A 27,078-nucleotide genomic window follows, 5' to 3' on the forward strand; every position below is an offset into this window, starting at 1 on the left:
ATGAAACATATACGAGTAATATATGATGATAAATGCCCCGAACTGCCTTCATGCACAAGGAAAGACGTCGTTACACTAGGGAGTTGTTCCATAACAACTCCCTGGTTATACATGCATATACTATACAGCAATAACAGTGCATTCACCTGAAATGCCAATGGAAGTCCCTAAATGATCATACTGAAGTTCTTTTGTCATTTTTGTTTGCATTTGAAGACGATGAAATCACCTATAAACAAGCAAGGGCGGCGGAAGCACTTTTAATCTGAGGGGGCACCGACATCAAAGGGCACTTTGCAGAAATTCGATTGGACTGATGTAGCCTTATATTTAGTATCCTTTATAACTCTTATTGTATTATCTTATTTGCGTATACACATCACTCCATCAACGCCCCTCCCCCACCCCATCTTTCAAGAAAAATATGCATACTAGCACTGCAATATCCAATGTGCAAATTGGGAAACAAGGAACAAGTTTTCTATTGAGACAAAATGAGGTGAAATCATGCTAGAAACAATTTTTTCCATTCGAAATAGCTTTGAGTTTGACCCACATAAATTCATTAAAAGTCAGGGGCGTTGCCAGGATTTGCAAAGTTGTATGCACGACTATCTGAGCGGAGCGCCACCATCAGTTGGCGCGGAGCGTACAAGAAAATTTTTGGTTTTACAAACCCCTCAGATGGCCGGAATCGGCCCTTCCCGAGTGTTCATTCTGGTTCCCTGGCCTCTTGCTAACTTGAGACACCTCAGTTTTTATGAAGAAAAAGGGCACACTTTTAACCTGAGGAAAAGTGGGGGCACGTGCCCCCTGTGCCCCCGGTTCCGCCGCCCTTGTAAGCAAGACCAGTATCGCTGAAGAACCTCAGCTAAGCTTCTTTTGAGAAATTTGTTTTGATTAGTAATATTTTTGACGGTGTCATGTCCTTTCCTCCCATGCATGCATCTCTCTTTTCCCTTGCCTTATATGCTCCTTGTTAGCAAACATAGTTACAATGTTAGAAAGTTGTAAACATTTGTTCTGAAAAAAAGATATAAAGATAAATGTAATTCGCTTTTATTGAAATGAACAATGATAAAAGTTTGAAATATATTTGAAATATCAAAAGGCTGTAATTAACGTTTAAGTTGTGTTCTTGAATACTTGAAATAAAGGCTGCCTTTGTAATAAATATTTAAACCAGAATGTAAAACTGTATCGAGGTCTTATGGATGACTTCATCGGAACAGGGGGTGAGCAAATGTTATCCCTGTAAGATATCATGACAAAGCTTTGTTTATATGAGTCTAGCAGATACTGTTGATCTTTTTCATGAATTTTGACCTTCACGAAATCAATACATTTATTATCAATATGATACATTCTCATGGAGGTAGGAGACTAGTCAATATTACATTTCCTTAGGTATGGTGGTCACAATGTTTTCACATTTGAGCTAGTTGACGTCAAATGACTTCGGCCTAATATCAAGCAGCGGAGTAACGATGAGTCTGGGGCCCCTAGGTTCAGGGAAGGAAGGGCCCCCCTGGCCGCTGCGTAGAATCAACCGATGTGCACGCAGCGCACATCACGAGCGCGGAGCGAGAAGTCCCAAAGGCGTGGGTCCAGGGCCCGCCTTAGGGCCCTGGAAGCTCTGGGGTTCTACAAGCTCTCTGGTGCAATCTAAGCCGTATATGGAACATTTCGTGGTGATTTTATCGACTGAGATTTTGGAGAAAATCTGCGTTCATAGACACATTTTTGGTCCGCCTTGTCTGTCATACTGGGAAAATGAAAAAATATGTTGCAAAGCTAGAATACATTAAGAGATTGAAAGGACAATAAGACCAAATGACCAATGTCCAATTAACATAAACATGTATATTTTCACCCGTGGCGTAACTCCCGTGGACAAATGGTATCCAAGTTCCCGAGAACTTGGAAAGGCTAGAGCTTGAATTTTCTGAAGCATCGGCGATTTGGCCGATAGCTGAGGAAAGCATCAGCCAAAGGGGTTCAAAATATGCCAAATTTGTGTCATTTGGCCAGTTATCGGCCAATGTCATTTGGCAACCCTGACCGAGAGCGAATTCATTGAAATTAGAGATATCAAGGGGTATGTCCAACAAAGAAGGGGTAACCTACATTTTTCCGTTACAGGTACAAGGTTTTCCCTCTTTATCCTGATAACTTCAAATGACTCTTGACCTCCAATAAAAACAATAAGGTCCCTATCTAATACGGGCAACCAACATGCCAAGTATAAGGGTTGCCAATTGGATACACTTTGGAGATTATGGGTGCAACACGAATTAGGCAGTGCACACACATACATACCGAACATATGCACAAAGGCGTATTTCCTGCTTTGCCTATATATACTCACACACGCTATCGGAGTTCATAAGTTTGGATTGTCATTGGATCTATACTGTCACGAACTCATTTGATGCAATAGATCGTTGTACTTATTACTAGGGATAAGCTATACCCCATGCATTGCAAACACAAAGAACCAACAGTATACTTCGTAGTTTTCATTCTTGCAATAAGAAAAACGAAAAACGTAATAAAATATTCCTTTTGTACATCTGCTAAACTGTGGATATCATGTTTGATGCACCTCATCAAAACGTCAATTTACATGTTCCTTCTACGCTTCCGTACCAAATCAGTGTTTTATGAATACTGAGAATATTTCACTTAACATTCAGCTATAAATATATAAGCTGTATCATGGATTGACGTACGTAATTAAGTCAAAGGTCATTTTCAATTTGATAATATACAAAGTGTTGAGTTAAATCATAGTAAGGCAAATTTTGATATCGCGTTATCATATATAAGAATTAACCATTCAGATCGAGTACGGCCAGGTCGATAACGCGGAAACGCGGAAACCGCGGAAATCGAGAAACCGGGTTCGATATCAACGGTTTCCGCGTTATCGACCTTGCTATTAAATAGCAAGGTTGAAAACGCGGAAACCGTGGAAACGAGAGGAATTTGTCTAGGGAGGGAGACGAAGTTTTCTGGGCGCATTTCAGCCTATATTCGCCAGGAAGGGGTGCGGGTTTAAAGCTTTCTCACTAAATGTAGGTCGAAAACGCGGAAATAGTACTTTACAATGGATGAGTTAGATTATTTTGTCAAGGGAGGGCAGGCGCGGCGGAACGGAAAAATTATTGGGGGGGCTAATGTGTGGAGACTATCTAAGCGGAGCGCCACCATCGGTTGGCGCGGAGCGTACAAGAAAATTTTGGGTTTTTTCAAACCCCCAGATGGCCGGAAACGGCCCTTCCCGAGTGTTTTATGCTGCGAATACCTAGCCCTAACATATGGGTCTCAAGCCTGCAATTTCTCAGATTGCACGTAAAAGTCTGTAAAATCATTGTAATTTGTATATTCGATGGTGTTTTAAGAGAGTAGCTATTACTCGTAGTGTACTCGCAAAGATGTTTTTGAGTGTGGTAAGGGCAGTGGCGGGGCTAGGGGTATTGGTCAGGGTGGGCAAGAATGGTCTGTAGGGGCGCTTTCGACACTATCTAAGCGGAGCGCCACCACAGGTTGGCGCGGAGCGTACAGAAAATTTTTGAGTAAAGATACTCCCTAGATTGCAGGAAATGACCCTTTCCGGGCCTTGCTAATTTGCAGATAAACGGTGAATAAAAAGGTGTCGTCGCCATTTTGTCGGAAAATTACACCAACAGAATATGACAAATGTCAATAAGTATATGAGAGCGCAATAAAATAGTCAATAATCGCGAATAAGTAAAAAGTAGTGAAAAGCTGAAAAGGGCGCCAGCAGTCCATTTGAGTCCGTCAGGGGGGGGGGGGCATCCGCCCCCTGACTGTATATATGGACGCTCCGCCACTAAGTAAGGGGATGTTGGAGAACTGGCTGAAATGAGGCAGTCATTGGCCTAAGACGAAGTTGTGTTACGCTTACCGGTACTCACACTCACTGCTTCCACTTTTCACGGGGCGTGAAGACGCGGTTGGGGTGACAATGTGGTCTATAGCCAGGGGACGGGCCGAGGGTCCCCCAGCAATTACTAAAATTATTACACCTATATAGTATACGTGTGCATCGGACAGATCGACAAGTATGCATTGAAAAATTGGCAGATGCACGTTTCGGAGCCTTGGTAAATATTGGGGGGGCTTATCATGCATTTGCCCCCTCAACTTTTTCAAGCCCCCCCGGTTCCGCCGCCACTGAGGGAGGGTAGTGTAGGTCGAAAACGCGGAAATGTTTTTTTTTTTTCAATGGCGAAACTAGAGGATTATGTCAAGACAGGATGAAAAAGTTTTTGGAGCGCATTTCAGCCAGTATGCGCCAGGAGGGTGGGAAGGGCTTAGGTTTTTTTTTATACTAAATGCAGGTCGAAAACGCGGAAATTTTTTTTACACAATGAATTGCGAAACTAGAGGATTTGTTCAAGGGAGGGTGAAGACTTTTCGGCGCATTTCAGTCAATATGCGCCAGGGAGGTGATGGGGTTGTAGGCTTTTGCCCTAACTGCATGTCGAAAACGCGGAAATGTTTTTTTTTATACAATGGCGAAACTAGATGATTTGTCAAGGGAAGGTGAAAAAGTGTTTAGGTGCATTTCAGCTGTAATGCACCAAGAAGTGGCGGGGGGTAGAAGATTTTATTTCACTAAATGCCGGTCGAAAACGTTTTTTGCAATTGCGAAACTAGAGGATTTGGTCCAGGGAGGGTTAAGAGCTTTCGGCGCATTTCAGTCAATATGCGCCAGGAAGGTGAGGGGGTGTAGGCTGTTTTTTTTTACTAAATGGAGGTCGAAAACGCGGAAATGTATTAAACAAAGGCGGAACTAGAGGAGTTTGCTAAGGGAGAGAAAAGGAGTGTTTTTGGCTGGCGCATTTCAGCCAAAATGCCAGGAAGGGGTGAGGAGGGATGTTGAGGCTTTTTCACTAAATGCAGATCGAAAAGCGGAAAAAGTGTTTGCCGATATGTGCAAGGATGGAGAGGGGGTATGAGACTTTTTTCAGTTAGTGTAGGTCGAAAACGCTGAAATGTTTTTTTTTCCACAACATTTGGCGAAACTAGATGATTTTTTTAAGAGTGGGTGAAAAAGTGTTTTGGGCGAATTTTAGCCAATAGGCGCCAGGAAGGGGTCCGGTTGAGGTCTTTTCACTAAAGCCATGTCGTAAACGCGATTTTTTTAAAACAATGACGGAAATTCTCTAAATGCATGCAGGAAAAGTAAAGTAATGTTTTTGGCGCATTTCAGCCAACATGCGCCAAGAGCAAGGGCGTCGGAACCGGGGGCTGGGGGACGCCAGCCCCCCTGTGAAAAATATGGAGGGGCGGAAGTATCATTCCGCCCCCCCCCCCCCGCTTCGCAAGTCAGAAAACCCCTTTTTCATTTCCAAATGAGAAAAAAATCTCATTTGGAGCACCAAATTGCATCTAAGGCCAGGTGAAAATGCAAAATTATAAACAAAATGGAGTGGGTGGGTTGAAGTGTGCTATATTGCACCAAATTGCATCTGAGGCCACCTGGAAATGCAAAAAAAAATCCAAAGGGGGAGGGGACACATCAGTCTTCAGCCCCCCCCCCCCCCCCACTCAAAAGTTCCTTCCTACGCCACTGGCCAAGAGGGTTTGGGTTTGAAGCTTTTTTTTCACTAAATACAGGCAGAAAACTCAGAAATGTTTGTTAACGTCCATTTGGTATGCAGGGATGGTTCCAGGACTTCTCCGACACGGGAGCTAAGGTCCCGACAGGGAGGCTAAGGTCCCCGGAAACAATTGTGTGCACGTTGTAATATTAAATGTATACATATATATCTCTATATATATATACGTATGTATATACTTAAATCACATACATATATATGTATATATACTTACACATACAAATACATATATATGTATATAAAAATCTAATATTGCCGAAGCGCGCGGTAATTTGTGGTGCCTTTTTTGGTATATGAGAGAAGTTTGAAGCCCGTATGTCGGTGCGGCTGACACCTGTCGGGGACTGATTTTCCTACATTTATCTTTATCATAGAATAATCATTATGATGATAAGAAATACACAATAATATATTTTTTTTCTTCATTGCTCCCTGACGAAATCATAATTTCCCCTACCGGGGGGCTAGATCTCCCCGACGGGGGGAAGGGGACTGTTACCCCGCTTCCCCTCCCCCTCTGGGGCCACCCTGTCGGTATATAAAGGTGCGTATGTACAGTGGCGGAACTAGAGAATTTTCACAGCTAGGGGACGGCAAAGGAGCTTTTGATCGTTGATATGAGAAGAATACATTTCCGCGTTTTCGACCGGGATTTAGTGAAATAAATTCTTCTACCCCCGCCCCTTCTTGGCGAATTACAGCTGAAATGCACCTAAAACACTTTTTCACCCTCCCTTGACAAATCATCTAGTTTCGCCATTGTAAAAAAAAACATTTCCGCGTTTTCGACCTGCATTAAGTAAAAAAAACAAAATCACCCCCTCCCGCACCCCCTCCTGACGCATATTGGCTGAAATGCGCTCAGAAAACATCTTCACCGTGCCTGCCGTGACAAAATCCTCTAGTTTCGCCATTGTAAAAAAAAACCTTTCCGCGTTTTCGACCTGTATTTAGTGAAAAAGCATCATCCCACCTCCCCAACCCCTTCCTGGCGCATATTGGCTGAAATGCGCCTGCCAAAGACACTTCTTCTCCGTCCCTTATCAAACTCCTCTAGTTCCGCCTTTGATAAAAACATTTCCGCGTTTTCGACCTCCATTTAGTAGGGGGGAAAGGCCTTCCCCCTCCCGCACCCCCTCCTGGCTCATATTGGCTGCAATGCGCTCAGAAAACATCTTCACCATGCCTTCCGTGACAAAATCCTCTAGTTTCGCCATTTAAAAAAAATATATTTCCGCGTTTTCGACCTGTATGTAGTGAAAAAGCCTCAATCCCACCTCCCCACACATTTGCTGGCGCATATTGGCTGAAATGCGCCGGCCAAAAATTCTTCACTTCACCTTAGCAAACTTTTCTAGTTCCGCCCATGTTAAAAACATTTCCGCGTTTTCGACCTGCATTTAGTATTAAAAAAAGCCTTCACCCCTCCCTGCCCCTCCTGTTGCATATTGGCTGAAATGCGCTCCAAAAACATCTTCACCGTGCCTTCCGTGACAAAATCATCTAGTTTCGCCATTGTAAAAAAAAAAACATTTCCGCGTTCCGCGTTTTCGACCGGCTTTAAGTAAAATCAATTCTTCTACCCCCACCCCTTCTTGGCGCATTACAGCTGAAATGCACCTAAGACACTTTTTCACCCTCCCTTGACAAATCATCTAATTTCGCCATTGTAAAAAAAAACATTTCCTCGTTTTCGACCTGTATTTAGTGTAAAAGCCTCAACCCATCTCCCCACACCTTAGCTGGCTCATATTGGCTGAAATGCGCCGGCCAAAAACACTTCATTTCCCTCCCTTGGCAAACTCCTCTAGTTCCGCCTTTGTTAAAAACATTTCCGCGTTTTCTACCTGCATTTAGGGAAAAGCCTACAACCCCATCACCTTCCTGGCGCGTATTGACTGAAATGCGCCGAAAACTCTTCACCCTCCCTTGACGAATCCTCTAGTTTCGCCATTCATTGTGTACAAAAACATTTCCGCGTTTTCGACCTGCATTTAGTAAAAAAAAACCTTAGCCCTTTCCGACCCCTCATGGCGCATATTGGCTGAAAAGCGCTCAAAAAAACTTCTTCACCCTCACTTGACAAAATAATCTAACTCATCCATTGCAAAGTACGATTTCCGCGTTTTCGACCTCAATTACTGAAATAGCTTTAAACCCGCACCCCTTCCTGGCGAATATAGGCTGAAATGCGTCCAAAAGACTGTGTCACCCTCCCTTGACAAATTCCTCTCGTTTCCGCGGTTTCGACCTTTCTTTCTTGCTATATAGCAAGGTCGATAACGCGGAAGCCGCGGAAACCGTTGATATCGAACCCGGTTTCTCGATTTCCGCGGTTTGCGAGGTTTCCGCGCTTCCGCGTTATCGACCTGGCCGATCGAGTACGGTATGCAGTGTACTTTAAACTTAGACGACGCAGGCTTTATCTGAACATGAAAGTAGGCCTTCTTTATATATACAAGAAAACGTTGCTGTGGAAATTTGGAATTTGTCCAATACTTAGCTTCCTGTTACGAAGCAATCTCCTGGAAACCCTTCAACGAGTTTTGTAAGATACTTTAAACATATATTAAACAAGCTGTGATCTTTTCGAGACAGGTTTAAACATGTTTGTACAAGAGATTAACTATAGGAGTTAAACATGAGCAGCACGGACAGGAAACTGGTTGAAAAGAACAATTTAAGATATTGAAAGATGGATTCTGAACAATGAATATGATGTGAATTTTTCAAATGATGATATTTTGTAAATGCATTTGGCTGGCAGAGTGAATGATGTTTGTTTTAGGAAATTGAGCTAAAAATCGTCTTTGATTTTCTTTATAACTTTTAAATTATTTATCCACACAGGGAAAACAATTTGTCTACAAAAAAAAGGGGGGGGGGGAGCATTTGGATGAAATTTGAAATACAGAAAACATGGATAGTTAAGCAAACATTCCATCTATATCATACTTCGAGGATAAATCAGCAAGAAGATAAATAAAATGGAGGATAAAGCTTTTGAAATACATTTGTTATAATGAAATACCAGACCACTATATTATAATACACTTCCCTGAGTAAGACAGGGTTGTAGCCAGTAACAATATAGCTTCTACACTTAATCAATCCGGGATAAGATATTGAAACAACTTGAAGTTAACACAACTTTATATCCTGATGTTAATATGAAATATTTCTTTCGCTATTGAACAAACACATTCTGGGGAAAATCTGTCTCATTTATATCGAAGCTCAAGTCCAAGCAGTATCTCTGTCTGTGTTATGTATGTGTGTGTGTGTGTGTGTGTGTGTGTCAGGCTGGGCATATTACGTTGTCTGTGTCTGCATAATTTGCATTTGCATAATCTGCATTTGCATATCTTTTTAATTGGCAGCATTCGCATTTGCATAATTCGAACTTGCACTTGCCCTGGCAATTTCATAATTTGTAGTTTTATGCCTATTCATGGTGTTTTCAGTTCATTGCAATCTTCGTAATAAGTACAAGCGATAAGCGATCATTTATTTCAGTAATGTAATGGCTTCCAGGTAGCTGACAGTCGTTTTTATCACCCGATCCATCTTAATTTAACCGAGGGAAATTCCAACAACAAAGGACAATCACAGCTTATATTTGTTTGTCATTTGATATGATGTACCGGTATATGATATACGAGTGGCGCCTTGTTTGACTAAATCAAACTTCTACCTTGAAAGACGACATAAAACTGAACGCAAACCATTGTTCCAATTGAAGGTGAATCCATGGTCATCGATTTAGACCGATTACTCGATTTTTGTTCCACTAATAACTGCACTTAGCACAGTGGCGTAGGAAGGTACTTTTGAGTGGGGGGGGGGCTGAAGACTGATGGCCCACCTGGGGAGGGGCTAAGGGGAGGGGTGTCCCCTTCCCCTTTGGATTTTTTTGCATTTCCAGGTGGCCTCAGATGCAATTTGGTGCAATATAGCACACTTCAACACCCACTCCATTTTGTAAACTTAATTTTGTATTTTCACCTGGCCTTAGATGCAATTTGGTGCTCCAAATGAAGTTTTTTTTCTCATTTGGAAATGAAAAAGGGGTTTTCGGACTTGCGAAGCGGGGGGGGGGGGGGCGGAATGATACTTCCGCCCCTCCACATTTTTCACTGGGGGGCTGGCGACCCCCAGCCCCCCGGTTCCTACGCCCTTGACTTAGCATACCATTCAAACTAACATCATCGTAACTATGACAACGAGGAAAAAATTGCGCAACAGCTGTGGCAAGAACGTCTGTTGGGGAAATTTATTAATGACGTCAAATTTTTCGTACGTTACTTCGAACATCACATGATCAGTGGTTAGAAGTCACATGATGATTCCTCGAAAGGTTCGTTGGTATTGCTAACGATTATGAGTGCCTACTGGAAAACCGGATGTGACGTAGCTCTGGTGGAGTCTCGTAATTAAAATTAGGTTTAGTGACGACCTCTTTCCTTTAATAATTGACTACCGTAATGGGATGATATTTAAGATGAATAATCATAAAATCCTTAATGGATATAAGTGATCATCACTCCACAGTGTGATAATGATTGTTCGGTTGTTGATTTTAATAGATGATAATCTTGGCACGATTGCATCACCGTTTTGGGAGTTTTCTTCAGAGCTAAGCTGGAAAGTAGATATTTTGACCACATGTGCATATTACAGCCTGAGCGAATCTCTTTTCTTTCTTTCTTTTAGATGATTTTGGATGAGATGTATTTGTTTTTATTTTTCGTATTTTATGTGTAACTGAATGTCACTATGGTAAGGCTAAGCCGATACGTGTGTACAACATTACATTAGTTTTTATGTAGTAATACTATGATAAAACATAGATAAAACATATGGTAAGGCTTTAAGGGACCACAAAGTCCCCATGTTGTAACCGCTTTTTAGAGGACTTCCCTCCACATGTATTTATTCATTATCTGTGGAAAATCAAATAAATCAAATCAAATCAAATCAAAAATCGATAACCTCAGTGCTGCCTCGAAATATGCCAGAAAGGACAAAAAAAAATGGTCACCTATGTTCACACTACAAAGTCACTTTTATGATGGACGTCCACTAATCGATATTTCAGCACAAAACACATTGTGCATGGTACAATTTGTACCTAGATAAATGTCCGGGAGGCTTTTTGACACTTTTAGAAATGTAAGCATGGTAATATTTGACAGCACATAGACTTAGCATGGTGTTGCATACGCACCCGATACACATAGAGAACACAGTTACTACTGTAAATCTTAAAGTTAGTCAAAACTGGATCGTGCTATAAATCGGAATAGCATGTGCTATTAGGATTAAAGTAAGAACTGACGATATGTGTAATTCCAACAAATCCAGTTGTTGTGAATTGTTGGGATTACACATAGGCTATCCTCAGTTCTTATTGTAACCTATAATGTCACATGCTACCGGTACTAATAGCACATGCTACCGTTTTATCAGATTTGTCAGCACAACCCAGTATTTACTGTGGTACAAAATTTTAAGATTTACAGTAGTTACTGTAATCTCTGTGCGAATCGGTTGGCTAACAGTACAAGCAACATCCGGTGTGACGAAAATATATATATTTAGACAACTTCTTTGAAACTGACACATAATCTTCGTGTAAGCTGCTATTTACATAACCAAGGAAGCGTAAACTCGGTACACGTGATTAGGAAGATCTGTAAAGCACTCACGTATGTTGACGTATATCTACGCGTTTGAATAATGGAATGTATGAAGCTAAATATTGTGTCAAAGTATTCTGATAATCAATATCCTTTCATTACTGCATAACTGCATAAACTTAAAATGTTCGGATTTACGAATGCTTGGTCATGTTCGTTTGATGTAGGTTACGTTGGTTTTGTTTCAAAAGTGATGCTTACATTCATGTCGCGAATTCTTACTGCATGATAATAATAAACAAGGGGTTCCACGTCAAGAGTAAATTCATTAAAATCATAAAAAAGAACTTGCTAACCAATCAGTACGTCACCATGCTTATATTGTACCAGCTTTTATTAGTTGACAATGCTCTGACGTCACGCCTGTGATAATGTGATAGTTATTACTATCTGAGAAAATAAATGTTTAACTTAAATTGATTAAATATGATATGTATTGCATGATCTTTGACGTATACCGTAGCTATACAGTATAATCTATAGCCTAAGAATCTTTTGTTTATAGTATCATATTCGATAAGAGATTAAATGATTAATGTTAAATGTGAATTTCTGTTAGGTAGTGAGGTTGCTGCTGTGCATTGTGTGTGTGTGCGTGTATGCGAGCTTGTGTGTGCGTGGCACGGGGAGGGTGTTCTATTTTCGAGGGGTGGCAAAAATTTCGCGGGACAGTGGGTATGGGACTTTGATTTGCTTGAGTGAACTGCTGAACATTTTCAAAATTTCCCGACGTATAATTAATCCTATAGCGAACTTACACATTGAAGGTAAATATAAGTGCATGAGTTGACTTGTCATGATACATATTTCTTCTGGAATGTTTGTCAACAAAAGGGCACTTACAGTTTACCAAAAATAAAACATAGGGATACCTTTAGAATATTACAAACATGGAAAGAGAGTACATTCATTTCCATTAAAAAACAGGGTAACTTTTAATTAAGGAACAATGTGCACTGTGGGGGCATCCCTGTGTCCCCATTCTGCCCCTGCCCTTGATTCTCTCGTCCTCTCACCCACCCTGACCCCTATATATACACAGAAATATCTCTTCCAATAACCGGGCTTGACTTGATACTACAATTGTTTCTCATAATACTCTGTATTGTTTATAGCTGCGTCCACTTACATAATTCGATCGCCCCCTCCCCCACTTCCTCATTCAGAGATAGTTGCGTGGGAATAATGTCATCCGGTAAATGTAGTTCAAATTGGTAACTTTGGCTATTATTATTCATCGGGAAAATTCCAAACGCTATTGCACAACATATTGTCAACAACAAGTGTATTTAAATATCCAGTTGTAGCTTATAATGGTCATTATACAGTTGCTGTTTCAACCTACGACTATCTTAGTAAGTATATTACATTTTCCTCTTGTTTTGATTTCGTTACTATGTTGACACTATTTATCAATAAAAAGAATAATAATTACGCGCCGGCAAAAATATGATTAAGATTGTACTGAACCGTTACAACGGTGAACATTAAAACACTTAAATATACAATGGAAAATTCACATAATGTAATCATATATATAAAAACCTTTTTTATCGGCCAAAATATTTACACGGAATGATAAAATATGTAAATATTATCCATAATAATGGATAATTGATTATTGGTTGTTATCATAGTTAACTTAGTTTTAATATTAGCTTCTAATTCAATTAAAATTGTAAATATGACTCGAATATAAGCAGTTTTGTACACGACATGTTCAGTATAATTATGTACAGCTTTTAGAAAAACATGGACGTTGGACAAGCAAATAAGCATATGAGTCTGTCTTAGCTTGGACGTTTCATTTGTAACATTTACAAAACACATCCGTATCAGTTGCTTTCACGTTTATCAGCTTATAAAACTCTATATACCATTAATTATCCATACCGATGTTTGTTTTCAAACTTAAAATGTTTATTGTAATTTTATACTATTCACGACATTATTTTGAAAACGATGTTAAGAAAAATGTAGAACTCACAATTCAGACAGCCATTTAATGCAAAGTCATCATGATCTGTCGGCACACTGCTAGTTAACCTAATCTCAAATTATTTTTCTAAAACGATGTACATTTTTAAGTAAAAATTCATTAAAATACAATGAACATCGTCTAGCCCCCATTCCCTCCCACACCCACCACCACCACTCGCTCCAACGAACCAGAGCAGTCAAGTGAATTTTTTTTTTTAATTAAAATTGTTAAAAATACATTAAGACATAAGTAAAGCTTGGCTATACTGCATGCTAATGGCGAGACACCTGTTTGCCACCGATAGTGAAAGCATTACTGTTGTGAAATTTCGAAAATAATACATTGAAGACATATTCTTAAACTAATTCTTTTCACTAGATTTTAAAGAAAAAGAAATTTTTAGATAACGTAAGTAAGATTAAGTAACAAACATTTAATTATATATATCTAAATCGCGGGTACCACTTCTTTACAAAGTTGTGCCAACCCATAGGAGTACATATAGGGATGTTATACTCACAGGTAGGACCATGGTGCACCCCTCTGGTGCTTTCAATAGTATAACGGTCAGTTTTGTATGGTAAAATTCGAACATGAAATACCGGTAGTTTTTTTTTTGGGGGGGGGAGGGAAGGGGGTTTAGTTAAGCTAACTATTACGTCATTTGTATGAACATATTATAGTAATATATATTATTGCTTATATAGAGTTTTAGTCTTTGCTCTTTCTAACTTTGTTAACTAGAATGTTTTCAATCGATTAGCAAAGAGCATATCCATCTATAATATTAATATAGTAGTGTAACATTCTCGTTTGAAAGAGCCAAAGTTTATTGTATTTTCGAAAACACTAAAACAATTCCCCAAATGGTGGGCAATTGGGTCAATTTCTAGTAAGAATTTGTCAAAAAATTAAACTTATATTTTGCTGAAATAATTCATTTTTAGGATTTGAATAAACAACTGAATTTGAACGATGCTTTAGTTCTCAATTCTTGTAAAATCTTTTTATACAATTTTTAGATCTGCAATGATTTGTTTAACTATGATTATTTTATTCTTCTATCATGTTTGTCTATACTTTCAGTTTAATGATAATGTTTTACATTCCTATTAATAAATAAGTATTTTATATATTAATAATGGATTTTAATCAACTTCCAGTTCAAAACAAACATGAGATCTTGTAAGATCTTGTAAGATCTTCAAGTAAGCGAGAAAACAAAAATTGTTTTAGAGGTTGCTGAAAAAATGTAAAGACAATAACTAAAGTTTCGGCTTTCCTTTGTACTGCCAACCCTCTTATGTTTAGCGGTAAAAACATTTCTTGTTTTAATTGAAAATCAAGCAAGTACACAGAGAGCTGTAGATCGTCTAATTAAAAACAGTTTTATGTTTCACGTGTTTACTAATTATGATTTTTTATTATTATTATTATTTTCTTTGCCCTTTGCAACCCCTTTTGTGTAGTTTTTCGGTTAATTTAATTTTCGGCTTCAGGTGATATTTTTGTGTACAATATATAAAGTACCAAATTAATTAAATATCTCATATTGTTTAACATATCAAATATTTATAGAAAAAAATTAATATACGTGTCTATAATTGATTTCCATATAATGGACTAATTATGTTTCCGTTAATTTCAAAATTAGGGGATAAACTACATAGAGGCCTTACCATACAATAACATATTACGTTACATTTCTAACTATATGTAGTATCTATATATGTAAACCGTTTGTTTGTCTAATAAAACAAACATAAAACATTGCTCTACTGGCACCGACGTAGCTAACAACGAAAAGGTTAAACGAACTTGGTTTTATAAATAGCATATCGTATATCATATTGTGCATAGATACCGAAGACCTATATCACATTGTGCATATATGGATCTAATATTACAACTTGGGGAGAATTCCAAACGGAACTACACTTCTTCGCTCAAGTAGCCTATGTTGATTGTACTCAGTTGTCATTCATTGCGTAATGGGGGGGAATTACGTGATAAATGCACGGTGTTGCTGAATGTAAATTCAAGTTGTAGACTTAGTGTGTCAGTATAACACGACAGCATAGCTAAAATATGATCATATTTTGCTACGTACAACGTAACAATTCTACAATTATCGTATAACTTGTCAACTCGACAAAATTAAAATTATTTTTGTTTCTTAGACTATACAGTCCAGTCACTTTAAACGATGAACCTCACTTTGTTAAAGGATAATTTCTCACAAATTAAAGTTCGTCAGTATAGAGAAATACAACATGGAGCTGATAATAGTGAGATTTAATGGTCTACAATATACTTTCTGTCCCTATTGTTATCCTTTAAATAAATAATCGGCTATTTAGTTACAAACCTCGGATTGTTCGGCGTTTCCGTGGTTCCTTGTGTTAGATTTCTTTATGGTGTGTTCATGTATACCTTATCGATACATCGAGTATCCGGTACCAAAGGATTCCATCAATTTCAATGATTCACTTTGCAATGTTATTTTCTTTCTTTTTTTACTTCATATTCTGGTATTTACTTTGTGTTCGCTATACGTGTTCTGTATTATCTATCAGATCTTTGACATTAGCCTATGTTCGAAATTTCACACATATTATATTGGTATGGATCTAATATTAAAGTAAGGGGAATTCCAAACGGTCAAAAATATAACTCATATATAGTTATCAGTTAAACAAAGAGTGTGGTGATGCAATTATCTTTTTGAATACAAAGATCATTTTACCAATGAATGACGTAAGATTATTTCACGAAATGTCACTTTTTTTTATATAGGCCTATGATGAGTGATCATGGAAGCTGTATTGGGTAGTAAGTTCGGTCACAATAACTTTTAGCTCAATCACGTCATTAATTACAAATGATTGGGTACTCCTTAGTCTATTAATGAAAGATATGTGTATAAAAACGGTATAGTGCCTGACGTATATATGGTTGGCCACAATGGACAAAATTCGGGAATTCATACACTAAGACATAGGCCTATATTCAAATTAATTCTTGCATTAAATCAATTTAATATCAGCATAGGATATTCGATTTAATGCTGACATAAATTCGATTTAAAGCTGATCTATTCGACCAATGAGCATGCAGGAATATATGTCTGCATATAATCACTTTCGACGACAATTCAACAGCCAATCCCCGGTCTTGTTAGAAATGGATCACGGCGCTGGTTATAAAATGCAGATTGTCACCAGTTACTCAGCATCAAGGGCGTAGGAACCGGGGGGGGGGGGGCTGGGGGGGGGGGCGCCAGCCCCCCAGTGAAAAATGTGGAGGGGCGGAAGTATCATTCCGCCCCCCCGGTTCGCAAGTCACCCCTTTTTCATTTCCAAATGAGAAAAAAATCTCATTTGGAGCACCAAATTGCATCTGAGGCCACCTGGAAATGCAAAAAATTCCAAAGGGGAGGGGCACACCCCCTCCCCTTAGACCCCTCCCCCAGGCCGGCCATCAGTCTTCAGCCCCCCCACTCAAAAGTACCTTCCTACGCCACTGTGAAAAACACATTGCAAATTATTTTCCTTTTAGTAGGTGCCCAAAAAATTCTCAGCATATTGCTAGAATTTTCACCAAAAAAAATTGGTTGGGGGGGGCTGCAGTCCCCAGCCCCCCCGCCTCCTACGCCTATGTGAGCTAGCCGCCTACATCTATGATAAGAAAGCGTCTAACGTTAGGCCTGAGCTTGTTGTAGTATAGTTTGCCTTTATCTAGGCTATATATAGTATGATTATCCCGCCTGTTAGTGTAGAGTATCTAACAAGAGCGGTGATTGGCTAATACTGAATTATTGTCGGACGTGGCTGAATTGTTGTCGGAAGTGATTATATGTAGACATAATATTCCTGCATTCTCATTGGTCGAATATATGTCAGCATTAAATCGAATATATGCTGACATTAAATCTAATATATGCTAGCATTAAATCGAATATATATCAGCTTAAAATCGACTATATGCCCTCATGAAATCCATTTTATGCCTGAATTAATTTGAATATATGCCATAAATGGAATTTATGTCAGCATAAAAAAATATAAATAAAAAATTAATGTCAGCATAAAAAATCACGAATTTTTTCCACTGTGGCCAACCGTAAACGTTTCGATCCTAGCTTGTCCATCTTCAGAGGAAGACGAAAGCGAAGAAAGAAAAGGGACACAAGTAACTTAGACGGACGGACAAGTTAATTGAACATTGAACACTGAATAGAGTTGAAATATAAAATCTGTCTCAAGCAGTTTGGTGACAATTACTCACTCTCCACCCATCTCTATGCACCCCTCCCTCTCTGCACCTCTCTCCACCCACATATCTTTCTGCACCTCTCTCTATCTCTGCAACTCTCTCTGCACCTCTCTCCACGCACCTCTCTCCTGCACCTCTCTGCACCTCCTTCTCTCTCCACCTCTCTGCACCCATCTCTCCATCTCTCCATCTCTGCACCTCTCTGCACCTCTCTGCACCTCTCTGCACCTCTCTTCACGCCTCTCTCCATGCACCTCTCTCCTGCACCTCTCTCTCTCTATCTCTCGGCACCTCACCGTCTCTCTAGCATGAATCCTGTACAAAGTACTCTTCCCATCCCAAACCGCTTGTAAACCGCATAGGAAAGTTGTGTCTCCGGGATACGGTGCACATTTCCACCAGCTGCAAGTGCAAGGGATTATGATTTGCAACAAACATATCAAATTTGATGATAAACTTAACTTCACATCATCACATTGACGATATGTGTGCAGGAAGGTTTCTCAAGAAGTCGGTATTCTGAACCGTCTGAGATTTCAACTGTCAAAAAGAACTTTCCCTTCTACAGATAATAACACCATTATCTTACCTTATTTATGTCACTGTAATTCTGACTGGGCCAACAACTCTCCTACTCGACTGCAGAGACTTCATGTTTTTCAAAATATGGCAGTTGGTTACATTTCAAAGGACTCTCTTTCTTAGAGTTATCCCCTTTTCGTCAAACACAACACCATCAATCTTTATCAACAAATACAAAACGGCCACCTTGATGTTCTAATTTTGTGATGGGGTTATACCTACTAACTGTTTCAACCTATCTTTTTTTCAACCGTCCGCCGCACACAACCACAACACAATATTCAACAAATCTCTCAGCATTCCTGTAAATCGTTTGAAATCCATGCAGTATTGTATCTGTTTCAAAGGTCCTAAGGTCTGCAACTCTATGTGCAATAATTAAGTCGTCCATAGACTCATGTTGAAACAATTCAACAATGGAAGAATGATGTGTATAATGCTAGCTTCCTGATTCAAGTTGATGAACGATGAAGTTATTGATGATACTTTGAGTGAATAATGATTGTATTATTGGTGAGGTTGGTTGATCGCTATTTGAATAGGAATACGTTCATATTAATGGCCGTTAAAATTGAGGAAGATCGATGGTGATTGATTGATTGATTTACTTATTGATAGTTGATAATGTTATTGATGATACTTTGAGTGCATAATGATTGTATTATTGGTGAGGTTGGTTGATCGCTATTTGAATTGGAAAACGTTCATATTGATGGCCGTTAAATTGAAGAAGATCGATGGTGATTGATTGACTGATTTACTTATTGATAGTTGATAATGTTATTGATGATACTTTGAGTGCATAATGATTGTATTATTGGTGAGGTTGGTTGATCGCTATTTGAATGGGAAAACGTTCATATTGATGGCCGTTAAATTGAAGAAGATCGATGGTGATTGATTGACTGATTTACTTATTGATAGTTGAAGATGTTATTGATGATACTTTGAGTGCATAATGATTGTATTATTGGTGAGGTTGGTTGATCGCTATTTGAATGGGAAAACGTTCATATTGATGGCCGTTAAATTGAAGAAGATCGATGGTGATTGATTGACTGATTTACTTATTGATAGTTGAAGATGTTATTGATGATACTTTGAGTGAATAAAGATTGAATTATTGGTGAGGTTGGCTGATCACTATTTGAATGGGAAAACGTTCATATTGATGGCCGTTAAATTGAAGAAGATCGATTGTGATTGATTGACTGATTTACTTATTGATAGTTGATAATGTTATTGATGATACTTTGAGTGAATAATGATTGTATTATTGGTGAGGTTGGTTGATCACTATTTGAATGAGAATACGTTCATTAATGGCCGTTAAATTGAGGAAGATCGATGCTGATTGATTGACTGATTTACTTATTGATAGTTGACAAATTTATTGATGATACTTTGAATAATGATTGCATTAATAGTGAGGTTAGTTTATCACTGAAGAGACTGCATTCAATTTTGAAGAAGATCGATAGTAATTGATTGATTGATTGATACCGTAATAGATGATGTAATTGGTGAGACTTTGAAATATACTGATACCCAATTGTTATTTAGAAAAGCACACCTTTATTGAACAATTAAAAATTGTATTTAAAAATAGTCCGTTTCCAAAAAACACAGTCAAATATTGGAATTTGTGGTGCAAAACCCAGAAAGGCTCCATCTCTTTGGTAAATTGACAGGTATATATTGGTTGGACTTCTCAAACATGCCCCCCTGCCCTTCAATACATGTGCCTCTCGAGACTGAACCCTTTTCCGCCCCCTTGTCAAATCTTACGAAATATGTTACATGATGCGGATGTAACCGATCTCTGACTCCAACTTATTACAAAAACACGATTTTAATTTTTTTTTCTGTTTAAATATATAGGTTATTCTACATTTCTGAAAATAGAGCCTCTCAAGTTTAGATACAATGGCGAATGCAGGGAACAAACCCTCCAATCCAGGAGTGAAAAGAGGAATATTTGGCACAGTGAGGTCCTTGGATCTTCGTGCTCACAGGTGTATCATCTCCCTAAAAGACCATCGCGGCAAGAAACTCGGTAGCGGAATATTGGATACTGAGAAATTAGAAGCTCGGCTGGAGGGCGTCTCTTGCTTTGACTCATTCATCGGAAAGTCCCGTCCACTAATTGCGACAATAATTCCACTAACTACAGAGAGAGCTCAAGAGTTAAGCTGGCGAGATGGACAGTGGGAAGTGGTTGGAGTTCGCCCGAGAGGCTGTAAACCGGAACCATCAAATATACCAGGCACGTTCAAGACCTCTGGTCAGAAACCGAGATCATATGCTCCCTCTATGGCCTACTGCAAGCAGGCGCTTTCTCTCTCCCCAGGAGTGCGATCAGGACCACCGAAGGAGCTGATTGCCAAGGTTTTACATTATTTTCGTAAACTGGTGGGGCAATGGGGGCACTTCCCAATACAAGAGTTCTACAACGTGATTCGAAGTCGTGAAGAATATACCGATGTCATCGCCTATTTTCGATCTAAAGACGACATACTCCAATTCCTTCGCGCCTACCCTCAGTATTTCTCAGTGACGGGAAATGGCAGCCATGTTTATTTTCCGTATCGCTTTCCGGAAGATGAGTTAAAAGCTCTCCTGACGAAACAGCGAAAGATCGCGACAAGTGATAGAACTCCCGAAATTTTGGTGATCGAAGATGTAGACTCATGCAAACGTGAGGTAGCCAGACTCCAACGGAGAGCCAGAGAAGGAAGGCAGCTGATTCTCGCAATTGACTGCGAGGGAGTCAATCTTGGTAAGTGGACACCTCTAAGGGGGGGGGGGGGTGGCGGGGCGAGTGGGGCTGGCGACATTGTTGATAAGTTTCGGTTGCACGAAATAGATGTTCCGGTTACAGGCATTGTGACAGTTGTGACAACGTTAGGCAGGCAATGTGACACTGAAGGGGTTTTTGCAGTACCATACTAAGCTTCACTTGTATAGGTATCTTCCATGGCATGCGGTGCGATACCTTAAGAGTCACACAGTTGGCAAATGCAGCCAGTGAGAGCAATAAACTGAGAGTCCTATCAAATCTGTAATACTGAACGAGACATACCATCGTCATGATCATGTCGTCACAGTCTGCTTGTATGGGGCTGAGAGGGCTGGGGGCTGAGGTGGCTGAGGGGGCCGAGGAAAGACCTGCCATTGGGTCATATATCAATCATTACGCTGTGTCGATTAACCAATGGCGCTTATAGTTTCGAGATTCGACCGACAGTTCTTCTCAAATGAACATTTTGTGTATTCAATGTTCATACATCATGATGAAACATGTAGAATTTATAATGCTGTTTTTACCTTTATATCAAAGGCAAGGAAGGTCCATTGACACTGATTCAGATTGGAACGGAAGAGGGCGAGGTCTTTGTGTTTGATGTACTTGCAACGCCTGACCCGAAAGATATGTTCATTCATGGAGGTTTGAAGGCGCTCCTAGAAAATCCGAATATCCGAAAGGTATGGAAAACAAAAGACGTACACGTATACGGTATCATATCTATAATGACAAGCAGATATGGTAATCTCGTCTCCAAGAAATATATGAAAAGTTTGTGGACTGCAATGAAACTGAATAATTGTCGCAGCCATGATGCGTTAAAGTGTCTAGATCATTCAAAACATGTTACCGAACTGTTCATGGTAATATGATTCACTGGAGGTAGTTAAGCAAATCCCTGATATTAAATGACATCTAGATTATATGATTGATTCCGAGTAATAAAAAACTTCCTCTCCTGGTATCATAAAGCTGTTAAATAAAGAGAAAAAAAGTGACTATGCACCCTGTCTATACAGTATCGTGCACAGGATTTCATAAGCGGTTTGGGGGGGGGGGGGAATTGGGGAAAATCAAAGTTCCCCGACTAATTTAAATAGAAGGGCATGGACCTTTTGGACATGTACGGACTGTAGATGGATCAAAACCTTTACGAATGATGGGGTGCGGCTGTGGGGTCCTTGAATACCACTCACAGTTAGGATGTGGGAGGGGTTTGTTGGTCTTCCCAGGGAAAAACGCATATTTTAGAGGCCTATTTGGTGCATTCTGAGGCAAACTAGAAGACAATAAAGTACGTCTATATTAGTATGATCCTTGTAAGAGAGAGAAGGACATCGACTGTCAACTTCTTATTCATTAGGAAGAGCGAAAAACAGCAGCTCCGAAAAGCATAGTGAGATTATATTTACTTTCCATTGCAAGATAATGTGAAAAGCAATATTTGGCGGTCTGAGGAATAGCCAAGGGAAACTGAAGACAGAGAAGGACTGATCAATCAGTGGACAGTAAGCGTTACTTTACCTCGTGTCTACGACATTAGGATCAGCTAAAATGACCATACTACAATATCTTTCTTTTTTCCAGGTCATACATGACTGTCGATCCGATCAGTGCGCCCTCTATTTCCAATTTGGCGTCACTTTGACAAATGTCTTTGATACCTCGGTAAGTTTAAAACCTTTAACCTTTGCACAAGTCACGAGATTCTTTGGATAACATTGTAAACAAAGAGCAATATGTATAAGTGTCATAAATATATGACATAACAAGACAATGTCTTTGGCATAAACAAGGTCCCGGATCTTGACTAGATACAAACAACACAACCGAAGTGAATAAGTGCCATAATAATCAATGACAATACAAGTGGCATAAATGAGGTCCCGATATGGGAGACCGTGGAAGACTTCTTAATCAAATGTGAACCTGTTTAGCTAAGTTATAGAGCACTGCTGTGTTGAATTGACTTATTGAATTGCTTTAACAGTATCAATTACAGACAAAAGTGAAGATCATGTGTAGTACCTGATCTTCACTGCTACACGGTACACTGTGTAGATATCTAATAATGATCATACGCAGTATGCGGTGATACCTCACTTGTCTTAACTTCGTCATGATCACTTAGTTAGAATCTCAGTATAAGGGTACTGGGGTTGAGAGTCTATCAAGTTGTGTTTTGGGTTTTTAGGGCTAATGTTCTATCTTGGGCAACTTTCTTCTTTTTCTTTTTTTTACAAAAAGCAATTTTCTGGTTTGTTTCAATGTTAAACAGGCCGCTTACACCACCATTTGGGATCAGTGTAACATCTTTTCGGGACCTTTTAGACCAAAGCTGGCTTCGCTTCTTGAGATATTCCGATTGACAGCGGAACAAAAGACCGAAGAATTTGCCGAGTTGCTGCACAATGAACAGTTGTTTGGACAGCGCCCTCTAACTGAGGAAATGATCGAGTATGCCTCTGATGACGTGTTGTGCTTGCTTCCTGTGATCTACGAGTCTTTGGACAAGTAAGTGAAATAACCTTTGACCTTGATCAAGACGATGAACGACATTGCAGCAGATTATGAAGACTTCATTTTTCACATGTGTGCATAACTTACCATGAACTTTAACGAAATATTTGACACGTGTAGGTCGACTCGAAAACCGGGCGAAAAGTGAATGCAAAGAACTGAAGCCCAGTATTATATAACTTAACTTGGCTATGCGATCATGATACTATGTTTGATTTTCTTTAGTTCTTGATAGACTGTTAACGTGAGCAGGTCTAATAATTAATGTAAAATTTATAATAATTAGCAATTAAAAACCAATGTGAACAATTATATTATTTTCACTTCCTTTTCACCTTAGGCTAATTTCTCCTCTGTGGCGTCCTCATTTCGAGGAGAAGGTCGAACAATTTCTCGAGGAGAGCAGAATCCGAGATCCTCATAAGATGTACGAGGAAAAACTAGGGTTAAAGGCAAAAGAAGAATAAAACAAAACCAGCTTTAAGACTTAAAGTTATTAGTTTATTTCCTCTAATCTAAGTTCCCAGGTATATGATGATTCGAACTGCTAAAATTATTCCCAGAAATCAGACACGTATATTAACACTGAGACAAAATGAGAGTTTGGTGGTAATATAGAGATATATTAGTTTCACATAAGTGACCATTTATGTGTTATCTTTTTAGTATTTTAGTTGAAGGAAGGCGTGATCGGGATTTGAGGTGGGGTGAGGGGGTCAATGACATGAGTAAGGTACAGAGGAGAGCATTACTAGAACGGGTGTGTAGGCGGCGTGATGGATACATGGGGGCTGGAAGTAGTGGTGACTTTTGCTATGTAAGCATTTTATCTTTTTTTCTTCTTCATGTTACTCGAGTTTCAAGTTTTTGTAGTAAACCTAGAATGAAGAGGTTGATGTATAACCCATACAGGTTTTGACGTTTCGATCTTATACGAATATTCTTTAGAGACAGACTAACAACGATAACAGGGTAAGGTCAAATGGATGGAACAAACAAGTTACTTGGAAAATACAGAATAGAATAGAATTATAATTAGACAGGAAAATGGAGAGTGAGATGAAGGGATATAGGTGATGAATAGGCTCCTGGATATCAATGCAGATGAGTATGAGAAGCAAAGAGTTGTCAATGGAGGTTACAACGAGAGAATAGATAGAGATGGGTGGAGGGGAGGTGGGGTGGGGGGAGGAGAAGAAAATGACTGAGAAGATGCAAAGTGGACTGAATAGAATGTAATGACCATTATGCATTTACTTTTCACTTTTATTGAATGCTAACCTGCACCTCCAATGCAAGTAAGCCTAATATGTAAGCCTGATATAAGAATATCGATTTGTAAACATAATACTGAAGAAAAAAGGAATAAGCAACCTTTAGCTTTAGATTAACATAAACGCATAATTAAATAACAATTAAAGAAAGCGGTTTTCTGGGTCATAGGTGGGGGGGGGGGGCGTATGGCGGGATTGATTAAGTCCTTCGGCTTCGGACAATACTACGATACGAACGTAACCAATCGTTTTCCATTTTTGTACTTGTTGCTCGGTCTATTGAGGCCAAGTCACGACGGCATGTATGTTCATTATTCACGGCAATTATATCCTTCATTCATGGCATGTATATCCTTTATTCACGGCATGTATGTTCATTATTCACGGCATGTATATCCTTTATTCACGGCATGTATGTTCATTATTCACGGCATGTATGTCCAATATTCATTGCATTTATGTTTAATTAAGATGTTCAGCATGTAACCTTCGTTTTGCATTTTAATCTATTTGTAAATGTTTAAAAACCAATCATAGTATGATTTAAAAGGATTATCTTGTGGCTGAAGTTAATTGCTTTGGAAAAAAATGCTGCAAATTTTCGAAATGTTTAGGCGCGGATAACTAAATCCTCAAAGCAGTTTGTATAACGAGGATAAGAATTTTTCTAATTTTGTGATATTTTTTTAATGCATCTGGCAACAGCGGAAGGGATGATGTCATCAGCTGAAAATGTCTTTGTATTCCTTTATAACTAGTCAATCATTCATCCACAGAGGACAATAATATTACTACAAAAAAGATACATTTTGATGAAATTCAAAGTACTGAGAACTTTAACAGCTTATAGCCAACATTCCAGATGTATCAGGTTTCAAGGATAAATCAAAAAGATGATAAAAACCTAAGTACAGATTTTGAAGAACATTTGCCCATATAACAGCACAGACCTCCTCCTGCAGTCAGGTGCGTAGCCAAGGGGGGGGGGGCGAAGGGGGCGACCGCCCCCCCCCTTGAGCACCCCCTTGAGCATATATATTTTTTTAATGTTTTTTGATATCGCTAGTAATTTCAAGCTTAGATGCAACTTAAAAAGCCTGGGAAGTGCCTGGTGCTACGCTTAGATAGTAGTTTTCAATGCAGAATCTACGGCTCTGATAGTTTGCCTTCATGTTCGCCCCTCTCTTGGTAAACTCCTGGCTACGCGCCTGACTGCAGACATGCAACTTCCTGGAGTAGTTGAAGTTTTAGCCAGTCAAAATAGTATCTCGAGTTAAGGGTAAGGTATTGATATGTGGTTTTCAACTAGCAGAGTCGAATATTGCTTTTTTTCAATAAACATTTCACATTCTTTGTAACCAGAAATTCCTTTTAATTATTGGCCAGGATTTTGAACTTTTAGATCAACTTACACGATTGATTAATGTTAATTTTGTTGTTGTTATGTAGCAGAGAGAATGCTTATGTGGCTTGCTATGGTATATGTAACTTCAAATAGCATAAATAAGACCTGGTAACATATCGCTTCCACTGTTTCTCGATTTTCTTAAGAACCTTTCATTGTTGTTTCGTTGATTATCGAGCGGATAGTTCATTTAATCTGACTAATAAATACTAAAGATGTAAAATAATATGATCTTCAGTTTATGTAACGAACACTGGAAATATAATGCTAGTGAAATCACAGGTAAAATCAGCAGCCTTAGGATTGGAACTTGTGATCGTAGTCTTAGTGTAGATGGAGCTGGCTCATGTATGTGGAGGGGGGAGGGGGGGGGGGGGGCTAGGAGGGGGAACCCATCAGAAAATAAAATTAAGAATTAGACCTCAATGGTGCGTTCTGAGGCATCTTTTTCAATCAATTTGGTCTACAATTAGCTTTAAATGCAACTTTAGTTTCAAATACACCCAGCAGCTCACATGAGCTGACCTGCCCATTTCCAACTATTTGGAAAAATATCCAGTTATTTCTAATGCAATCAGGATGGGGCAGTGATGTGATTCTGTCTTATCCATTTGCAACAATTCGAAGCAACCTTCATCAAAAGGAGTACTTGTGGGGCCAGGGGGGGGGGTTGGAGGGGTCTAGTTTACCTTACAAATGTTTAGCACATACAATATGAAACATAAACATTATCTTAGATGAATCTCAGAAGGTGTAAGTAACTTCTTTTCATATCACAAAGACATATCACAAAGGCAGTGATGGAAATTTAGTAAGAAACAAACTCTACACAGAAATTCCTCTGAAACAAAGCATGTTTAAAGCAAGACCTATCCCCCACCTCCC

At 39.2% G+C, this 27,078-nt stretch overlaps 1 protein-coding gene across 5 annotated transcripts in view; it reads left to right on the forward strand.

Annotated features, from left to right (window-relative positions):
* Nucleotides 1-26,542, forward strand: part of LOC139961883 (uncharacterized) — an 84,330-nt gene extending 57,788 nt beyond the window's left edge. The window contains exons 1-6 of one of the 5 annotated variants that reach the window (XM_071961502.1): nucleotides 12,552-12,705; nucleotides 20,070-20,967; nucleotides 21,529-21,674; nucleotides 22,582-22,662; nucleotides 23,273-23,508; nucleotides 23,855-26,540. In XM_071961502.1, coding sequence (XP_071817603.1) covers nucleotides 20,115-20,967; nucleotides 21,529-21,674; nucleotides 22,582-22,662; nucleotides 23,273-23,508; nucleotides 23,855-23,981 — 1,443 coding nt within the window. In that variant the 5' untranslated portion in view covers nucleotides 12,552-12,705; nucleotides 20,070-20,114 and the 3' untranslated portion in view covers nucleotides 23,982-26,540. Of the gene's footprint in view, nucleotides 1-12,551; nucleotides 12,706-18,441; nucleotides 18,544-20,069; nucleotides 20,968-21,528; nucleotides 21,675-22,581; nucleotides 22,663-23,272; nucleotides 23,509-23,854 lie in introns of those variants that run through there. The other 4 variants (XM_071961504.1, XM_071961505.1, XM_071961503.1 and 1 more) reach the window with 4 other exon arrangements.
* Nucleotides 26,543-27,078: the final 536 nt, after the last annotated feature.

The sequence above is a fragment of the Apostichopus japonicus genome, chromosome 20 (genome assembly GCF_037975245.1).
Source record: "Apostichopus japonicus isolate 1M-3 chromosome 20, ASM3797524v1, whole genome shotgun sequence".
Classification (NCBI taxonomy): domain Eukaryota; kingdom Metazoa; phylum Echinodermata; class Holothuroidea; order Aspidochirotida; family Stichopodidae; genus Apostichopus; species Apostichopus japonicus.